At 42.2% G+C, this 10,000-nt stretch overlaps 1 protein-coding gene across 1 annotated transcript in view; it reads right to left on the bottom strand.

Annotated features, from left to right (window-relative positions):
* LOC138363569 (lysosomal phospholipase A and acyltransferase-like) overlaps positions 1 to 10,000 on the bottom strand; it is a 12,725-nt gene that overhangs the window by 388 nt on the left and 2,337 nt on the right. The window contains exons 3-9 of the mRNA XM_069322926.1: positions 9,681 to 9,823; positions 9,137 to 9,368; positions 6,373 to 6,597; positions 5,410 to 5,581; positions 3,550 to 3,672; positions 2,995 to 3,168; positions 1,365 to 1,437 (exon numbers count right to left, since the gene is read on the bottom strand). Coding sequence (XP_069179027.1) covers positions 1,365 to 1,437; positions 2,995 to 3,168; positions 3,550 to 3,672; positions 5,410 to 5,581; positions 6,373 to 6,597; positions 9,137 to 9,368; positions 9,681 to 9,823 — 1,142 coding nt within the window. The remainder of the gene's footprint in view (positions 1 to 1,364; positions 1,438 to 2,994; positions 3,169 to 3,549; positions 3,673 to 5,409; positions 5,582 to 6,372; positions 6,598 to 9,136; positions 9,369 to 9,680; positions 9,824 to 10,000) is intronic.

Below are 10,000 nucleotides of genomic sequence, written 5' to 3'. Positions count from 1 at the left end.
TGCTAAATTCTCATGTTCCCGCAGACACCTGAATGGTGTTATTTATTTATTTTATTTATTTTATTTATTTATAAGAAGGAACACTGGGTTGTGAGAGTACACTGATGTTCTTACATTCTTCCATAGCCACTAACACGCATAGCGTTTCGGGCAGTTTTCTTTTCGGGTTGTTATATATCAACAATTCCACAGTAAGACACATATGGATCTTACAAGTATCGTAAAGTATGTTGAGCAGCGACAAAGACATTTAGAATGATTACACGTGAGTTACAATGGGCTCGTAAAACATATTTAATGAATAGAATGATGCATAAACTAAGAAAATATTGATTTAGCACGTCGTTATAATAATAAGTGAGATAAGAGAGGAGTGGACCAAGTATTCACCTAGTTGTGTTTGCGGGGGTTGAGCTTTGCTCTTTCGGCCCGCCTCTCAACTGTCAATCAAGACAGCTGAGAGGCGGGATACAACCATGTGGAACATCAGTGTTAATTGGCAGTGTAGAAACCTGTCCTCTCGAATCGAACATCGCATTTTGACATATAAATAACGGCCGAAATATGATGTACTTTAAATCATAGCGACATCATATTTTTATGTACAATAAATCGCAAAATTGACGGGTTGTCACTTTCCTCTTGGTGGGTCCTCAGTTAGGTTAGGGTCGGGCAATTTAGTACATCATTTTTGTGACGTTGTGATATCTTAAGAAGTGCTTCCTGACCTCTGGTACCCTACCAAGCTATTTCTTTAAAAAGGTCAAATGTAACATACAAGGAAGAGCCGCTTCAAGCTCATCAAGCCATCATATAGGACAGAAAATAGGAGATGCCTTTTCACCTCTATAGAATTATAAACCTGTGGAACCGCTTACCCGCCGAAGCCGTAAATGTCAGGACCTTACTTCAGTTCAAAATTCAGTTGGAAAATATCCTCGGGAATAATAGTGGGACCTTTGACCAACCGCTGGCTTCCAGTTTATCAGCTGTAGGTCTCAATGTTTATATTGGGGATCGTTAAGGATCCCCAATATAAACAATATAAACAACCCCGATATATTATATAGTGTTCGTTGGGACACCATCTACTCCAGGATTGCAAAGCTCGTATACTGGGACATGAGGCAGTTTGAGCGTAGAGGTCATATGTAGATTCGAATGAGTTCTTGTCATTTTATGTGTGCATTTATGGTCTATTTTAAAACAGTGTATTATATATTTTTAATCTTCTAAAATATATATATGTTACCCTTCCAAAATGTGAGCAGAAATCTTTGTCATAGAAAACGAGATATTTCAGGGGCTAACTGTTGCAAAGCATCCCTCTTTAAATGTTTATTCAAGTTTTTTCCTGAATTTACCTTGAAACCTTCATTCTCAACATTAACGCCTTTCCCAACATTTATACTCGTGCAGCCATCGGGTGGATAAACCCTTCATGCAAAATGCACGTACCATCAAGAAAAATAAGAACTGTGAACTGTAATGCCAATCCTGACCTTAAAAGCTTCCTAGATTGTTGTAACAAAACCCATGGGCACCACACCAGAAACAAATACCTATTTGATATTCTAAGAGTACGACTTAATCAAACTAGAAATGATTTACAACTCGAGGGACCCAGAATGTGGAATGACCTTCCCAGTCATGTCAAAGGCTGTACCTTTCTCAACCAGTTTAAGAAGATAAAAACTAAGTACTACCTAATAAACTCCTTGTAACCTACCTTACCCCTAAATGTCAACCCACGTCTTACTATTTTAAACAATGCTGTTTGTTGATCAACTTGTATAATTGCTATTTTCTGCCATGTTCCCCCCCCCCTTTTTTTATTCCTTTTTTAAACACAATTTATACTTTAAGCTCAATTACTATTAAGTTTTAGTCAAAGTGTTCCCCCCCCCCCCTCACCTTGCCCGAAACGCTATGCGTATTAGTGGATTTAGGTGTTGTATGTACTAGCTCTATCTATAAATCGAACATTATGTTTGTAATTCATCTTTAATGTATATACCTTACCTGAATAAAAAATCAAACTCCAAATCTAAATCTAAATAAGAGTCGCTAACACTCTAGTGGCCTCGACGAGGACAGCAAGCCAGCGGCTTGTTAAAGGGTCACCCTCCCAATTTGTCCTAATTACTTTTTCAAACTGTACTTTAATATTCAACAGCGTTTCGGCTTTTACGGCTTCGCGGGTAGGCGATTCCATGGATTTATAACCCGGTGGGTGAAAAGCATCGCTTGTTCTCAAGTCCTACATTGTGGCTTGTTGAGTTTGACCCAACTGTTCCTTGTTTGTTACATCTGACCTTTTGGAGAAGTTGTCTAGATCAACATCCTCCAACTTGTTTAGTATTTTAAAAGCTTGGATGAAATAAATATCCTTAAAGCAGGAGCAGTAATTACGGACTCACCATAGCCCATGCTACTTGGAACTTGTTCCGAGTAGCTGAATCTATAACAACAACAGGAGCAGTACAGTTGGCTTCGTTCTCGACTCACAATCGGGGAGCCTGGGTTTGATTTCCGGGCGAGACAAAAAAAATGGCTGGGCACATTACCTGTCACCTAATTCCTCTATTCACTTAGCAGTAAATATAAGTACCTGGAAGTTAGGCAACTGATGTTGGGATACATCCTGGGGGGAGGGTCAGTAGTTCCACCTTGGGGGAACCTCGATACAAGGCCAAAGTATATATGTACACAGGCTTCGGGGACAATGACAACAACAGCAAGTAACTTTATTAAAGTAGTGGGTACTGGGAGCTTGCCACTAATGACATAGTCAATCTGCCCCGTAGCGCAGTGGTAATGCACTCGTCCGGCGCGTAGCGAGCGCATTGGCCTGGATTCGTATTCTGGCTAGGAAGGATTGACAGGGCGCCAATCCTTAACTGTAGCCTCTATTCACCCAGAAGTGAATGGGTACTTGGTTCTTAAACGATTTGGCGGGTCGTATTCCGGGGAGAATTAGAATTAAGGACCTACCAGAAACGCTTAATTCGCTTATAGTAGCGGGTACTACGAGCGTTGACACTAATGACAGTCAGCAAGTAACTTACTTTAAGACAGTGGCGCATACTGCGAGCGTTGACAGTGCTGTCCCCGTCACCAAAGACGATGTGGGGATAATCCGGGAATCTATCGGCGTGGTAAACCATCCTATGGGGAAGTGGTATCACATTAACCATCAAATTAAATGCTGTGTCAAGTAAATATAATTTAATTGGATCACACAAATCAGTGAAACACTGAAGCTGCAAAATATATATAGTGTATATATACTGAGAGTTGACTTAAGGCCTGGACTATGTTCTGGATTAAAATATTCTTATTGGTTGGTCAGTAAGGTAGAGGCTTTAATAACCCTCAAGAGGTTGATGGGACTTAAGTCCAACACCGAACTTCTCGCTTGACCAGTAATATTGTGGCAAGCTGAACAATCCTCCAGAGTGATAGGTCTTAGCAAGCTAGTTTGGTAGTTTCAATGACCCTCAAGAGGTTGATAAGTTTAAAGCAAAAAATCCAACCAAAAACACCTACTTTTCCACTGTAGGGATTCCTTCACCGTGTATGCAATGAATCTCCACTCCTGGAGCAGGCGCGTTGTGCAGCAACCCCTTCGTGTCCAGGTACATTTCATACGCATCTGGTAATTCCATTGCCCTAGAAAAAACGAATATAAAAATTTTGCAATTTCAATGAATATTATGCAATCACCTAAAGCATTATACATTAATAAGTAAACTTTAATTAAAACCATTACAATGAAAATAATTACAGCGAAAATCCACTTCAACGAAACTTATTTCAACGTAAAATCACTTCAACGAAACTCATTACAACGAAAATCATAAGAATATTTATTTAGTCAATTTACCAGGAACGATTTAGATGTCCCTCAAAAAATGCACGTGAAGATTGAGCTTTGAGAGATGCTAAAAATATTTATTATTTATTTATTTTATTTTATTTTATTTTATAAATTATTTATTTATTATTTATAAACAACGCATACCCCAACAACATATTCTAGGTCTAATGCCAGGCAGCAGCATTAAGATTGTCTCAGCTCACAGTGAAAATTGGCCAACAGGAAAGACTTTTCCAATGTGAGTGATGAACCCATGGAACAGTCCCATGGAACAGTCAATCTGCTGGAGCTGTCCAGTCTGGAACAGCCTACTCGTCAAAGCTGGCCAGTCTGGAACAGTCTAATCGCCATAGCTGGCCAGTCTGGAACAGTCTACTCGTCATAGCTGGCCAGTCAGGAACAGTCTACTCGCAATAACTGGCCAGTCTGGAACAGTCTACTCACAATAGCTTGCCAGTCTGGAACAGCCTACTCGCCAAAGCTGGCCAGTCTGGAACAGTCTACCCGTCATTGCTGGCCAGTCTGGAACAGTCTACCCGTCATAGCTGGCCAGTCTGGAACAGTCTACCCGTCATAACTGGCCAGTCTGGAACAGTCTACTCACAATAGCTTGCCAGTCTGGAACAGCCTACTCGCCAAAGCTGGCCAGTCTGGAACAGTCTACCCGTCATTGCTGGCCAGTCTGGAACAGTCTACCCGTCATAGCTGGCCAGTCTGGAACAGTCTACCCGTCATAGCTGGCCAGTCTGGAACAGTCTACTCGCAATAGCTGGCCAGTCTGGAGCAAAGACAGTTTGAAATGCACCAGGAGAGAGAGAGGAACTCTTCATAAGACTGCTCCTGTCTCCAGGGAGGACAGATCCCTTCATAAGGTTTCCTGCCCTGCCTAGAAGGGAAGAACCCTGGTCGGTACAGCGTCGTACTCGCTTCTTGCAGGTCGTGTTCGATCCCCCGATGGTTCAGGTGAATGGGTTCAGGTGTGAATGGTTTAGAGCTTTCATCCTACAATTATCTTACATTGTCCTGCGGTACTGAATATAAAATGGTTTGTTTTTTCTCTGTTCTGGTTCCCTAATCTAACCTTACATACCGTCTACAAAGATCTTAATATTTTACCGGTCGCTACGTGCTCTCAAATCCCAGGCACAAGATGATATTATTCATATTTTCACATCTTAAAATTAGTTTAATACCAAATATCTAATGGTATTTAGATATTAATACCAAATATCTAATGGTATTTAGATATTAATACCAAATATCTAATGGTATTTAGATATTAATACCAAATATCTAATGGTATTTAGATATTAATACCAAATATCTAATGGTATTTAGATATTAATACCAAATATCTAATGGTATCCAAATTCGTTTAATATTTAATGTCATAGATAAGGTGTCATTCTACCTCCTGTTTGATTTGCCTTAAATTAAAACTTTCACAAGAAACACGTCCAAATGAGTTACCCATTCGAAAAAATAGAAAAGTTTAAATATGCAGTACTTCGAACAACTCAAGTACTAACTCAAACATCTCCTTGAAGTTTGAGGTTGTGAAATTATTGTCAGGAGTCTGGATGAGGACCTCGTCAGGGCCCCAGAGCTCAGGTGAGGGCAGGAGGAACACCAAGCTTGCTAAGGTCACCTGTTCTCTCCTAGCTGTCTTGGAGCTTAGGAAAGGTATTCCCAAGTTGTCTCCTGCAAAATAAAACATAGAAAGGTGTTTTAGCATATTCTACAGTTTATTTATTCTATCATACATCTACTTTCTAGAGATCTCAATTTATCTACCAGCACAGTACACAACGAGTATCTCGTCTTGTACCAGGACGGTACATCATGTGTCAAGCTATCTTCCTGTACAAGCACGGTACACCACATGCCCAGCTATATTCCTGTACCAGGACGGAACACCATGTGTCAAGCTATCTTCCTGTACAAAGACGGTACACCACATGTCCAGCTATATTCCTGTACCAGGAGGGTACACTATGTGTCAAGGCATCTTCCTGTACAAGCACGGTACACCACATGCCCAGCTATCTTCCTGTATAAACACGGTACAGGAAGATACCGTGATGATGCTTTATTTTTGTCCATGTGGTGGTGTAGTGGTCTAAAGCGTGTGCTTGGGAGTTCCCAGCGTGCAGGTTCGAATCCTCCTCATGGTTTCTACTGATTTCCTCATTGATAGATTACGTTAACATGATTTCTTGATGTAATAATAATAGTGGTATAATAATACTGTCATTTCAGTTCAAAAACCTTGTAAATGGGAGTCTGGAGAGACAGTTCTGTACAGTATCAAATATCTTCATTGTTATAGATAACTGTACACAAAAGTGCAGTTAGAGCTTGCAAACTTCACAGTGACTAACGACGTGTAAAAGTAAGTAATTATCAAAAGGAGGCACCAAGCCGGGAAGGCTATGTAGCAACGACGAATAACACAAAATTGTGTAATAGTATAGAGTGAATAATAGACAAACCTGTAGCATATACATTCACGGCCTTGACAGAGCCCCCCCAAGTACCAGCGAAGGTGACCAGTGCTTCAATGTGCTTGTCCTTCCAGTGTTGAGACTTGTGGTTGAGGAAGTAGTGGATCAAGGGCGCCCCCATGCTGTGGGCCACCAGCACCACCTTCTGCTCCGTGCTCGCGTATGTCGTCTCGATCAGTTGCTCCAGGTCCCAGAAATACTCACCCATCTCGTCTGTAATGACCACAACCAGTGAGTTATTGATCTCTTTTGAAGGGTCGACCGGTAAGCAATTATGTGGGCAATAATGTTTCAGAGATATGTGATAGGGTTATAATTTTCCTTCCACAACACTAAGCAAAAATTTGAGGGAATTGAGGAAAAGTGTTTCATACGGCCTAGAATCCTAAATTTTTCTCGATCCTTATTTGTCGTAACACAAAACTTAACAGAAGCCGTTGGTAAAATTACAAATTTATATACAATCTTTGACTTGAATGTTCTCTCGAAGGAAAGTATCTACCAAGTTTCTGCTCCTTCTGTTATAGAAGTTCACAATTATCCTATAAATACTGTGCTCCCTTTTAGCGTGAGAATAAATATTAGGTAAGCTAAGCATGATCCTGTACAGTTATCTTCCTGTCTCAACACGGAACACTACATGCCCAGTTATCTTTCTGTACCAAGATGGTATACCACATGCCCAGTTATCTTCTTGTACCAAGATGGTATACTACATGCCCAGTTATCTTCCTGTACCAAGATGGTATACCACATGCCCAGTTATCTTCCTGTACCAAGATGGTATACCACATGCCCAGTTATCTTCCTGTACCAAGATGGTATACCACATGCCCAGTTATCTTCCTGTACCAAGATGGTATACCACATGCCCAGTTATCTTCCTTTCTTAGTGAAAGAAAACACATAAAATTAACAGTTATTATGTGTTAATTTAAGGACCACGGCGGCGCACGCGCTGGAGACAGCGTCTCGAGGGCTACACGCCGCCTCTCGCCGGAAACTACAGAGCTTGCGACAGAAAAACACACTGCTAGGCAAGTGTTTAGCGACCTCTAGCGTCCTCTAGGTAGGCGAGCGACGGACTCCCCCCCCCCCCCCCAGCATACAATCAGCTGGAAGACTATCGATATCCAGTAACCCCCGACGGACAAGATGGACCGTGCTAAAATTCTAGCCCAGTCGGGTATAAAGGCAAGAGACGTCTTCTAGTGACGTCCACAGTTATAGCCAGATGCCCATCATACCCTTAGGGGACAGCTGGATGTGATCCACCAACTCCCGGAACCTCTAAACCAAGCCGCCTCCGAATACCATCCGCTCCGCTGACGATCGAACCGGAAAATGGAATAATCTATCAACGTCCTTGTGATAATTGCGCGAGGCGTTATATCAATCGTGGCCGTCGAAGTGGAATGCTTGCCAGCAGTATAAAGACCCATATTGAGAACTATGCCTCTTCAACACAAGTGAAGCTAACCGTCATTGTTATAGCGTTAAGATTCCTTGAACGAAGCATTAACGGTGCACTGATTCTAAAGCAGCGCTACAAAGCCTAACTAAAAATCGGGCAGAAAATCTTGCGATAGTCGCTGAGATCAAGAGAGCGGTGAGAGTATTAACCAATCAAGGAAGAATCGTCAAATTTCTAATTTCTGCGGATCCCCTCCCATGTTGGAATCTGTGAAAATGAACGAGCTGATGTGCTGGCTGCTGAAGGCGCTGAAGGAGACCATATTGAATACTTCATACCCAAGACTCCTCTACAAATTAGAGGTATTGTCAGGCAACATCACCGTGACAAGGTTACTGAGGAAAGGAGGACAGAAGAACAAATCAGTGAATCTGTACGCTCGTACAATGTGGTTGCAGCTGGCAATCCCAATCATTATGAACGAAGAGGAGGTGGCCACGGGAAAGAATCAGTAATAGCAAGAATTTGTCTTGGATACAAATATCCATGGAGATTCGGAATGGAAACAACAGTTGAGCAGAGGAGTTGCAGTGATGAGAGTGGCGGACACCGCCTTGACCACCACCTGAGAGAATGTGAACACCTGAGAGACATTAGACATATGTGCAGAATAATAAACCCCACATTGTTTGAGTTAGGAAAACACTATTTGTCAAATATTGATACTGTTCTTAAAAGATTCCCCTATTTTGCACCCGCAAGATAACGTAAGATTTTAAGGGTTGACAGATGTTAATCTTCTTGTTTGAGGAGCTGTTCACTGGAGACAGTTAAGCAAGTCCCAGCTGTGTCTGGGTACAAGTGACAGGATGAACAACCCAGCGGGTTTTTTTCCTATTGGGGAGTGTTGTACATGCTACTATGGCGGTATGTTCACTCACAGGATGAGTGGCGCCGCCCAATACTGTCACTATAGCGGTGTGTCCACTCACAGGATGAGTGACGCTGCCCAATAAACTCGCCCCACGGGGCAAAATTTTTAAAAGCCAGCGGTCAAACTCGCGTCACCGTGTTTCGGCGGCCTCCAGGCAAAACACTTGTCTAGACTCTAGACGTTCGCTAGTCAAGCTTGAACCAGGGGAAGTTACAAGAGTTACAGGGAGTCCCAGGTAAGTCCACTACGGGCTCACCACAGCCAGTGCTACTTGGAACTTTTGTTCTGAGTAGCTGAATCTAAAACAAAAAGAACATTGAACCAGGAGTCTCAGTCCCAATGTTACACACTTAATTCTTGCATACTTGTACACCCTAAGTGTTGAATGCTTCGTAATAGCTTACTTGGGGCCTTGCGGAAATCATAAGGAGCTCCCCTGACGGAAACACCCCGCTCGTAGCCAAGGGGAATGAGACTGCTGACTATATCGTGGAAGTAACTCAGGACGTAAAGATGGTCTTTGCTTAGCCACTCCACTGTTGATGTGTTTCCAAAACCAGGGATTCTGGTCTCCACGCCTGGGTCATTTCTGGTAGTGCGCGTCACATTGTCATATTGTAATTTCATGCCGTCAATCTGCAAATAGTAAAATCATGTGTTTACACTGTGGTGGGTATGTGGGCCTGCGGGCCGTTCCAAGCAACAGCCTGGTGGACCAAACTCTCACAAGTCAAGCCTGGCCTCGGGCCGGGCTTGGGGAGTAGAAAAACTCCCAGAACCCCATCAACCAGGTATCAACCAGGTATCAACACTAAATAAATATGGCTAAGGTCGCCTGACCTTCCCGAACTCTATCTTGTGGTGGTTGATATTCAAAAACTAAATATTTGTGTAAACACCAATTCGTAACTGAATTTCAAAAGCATGCAATATAAAAATGTAACTTACGACGCAATCGATGTAGTAAGGAATAATATTCTTAATGTTAAACCACATTAAGAACCATTCACCAATCTCAGTTCGACAGCCGCTGATCAACTTCTCGTCGCTGTCAAACCTGGCCTCCATCTGGGACCCTCCACACCCCGGTACTGCAACATAATCACATGTTTTAATTCATTTTAGTTTTAGAACATTTACATGAACACATTTAGTTTTAGAACATGATTCTAACATTTAGAATCATGTTATAGCCGGTCGGCCGAGCGGACAGCACGCTGGACTTGTGATCCTGTGGTCCTGGGTTCGATCCCAGGCGCCGGCGAGAA

The sequence above is a fragment of the Procambarus clarkii genome, chromosome 11 (genome assembly GCF_040958095.1).
Source record: "Procambarus clarkii isolate CNS0578487 chromosome 11, FALCON_Pclarkii_2.0, whole genome shotgun sequence".
In the NCBI taxonomy this organism is placed as follows: Eukaryota; Metazoa; Arthropoda; class Malacostraca; order Decapoda; family Cambaridae; genus Procambarus; species Procambarus clarkii.
Note: the sequence above shows the minus strand (reverse complement) of the source record. Positions and strands in the feature narration are given on the sequence as shown.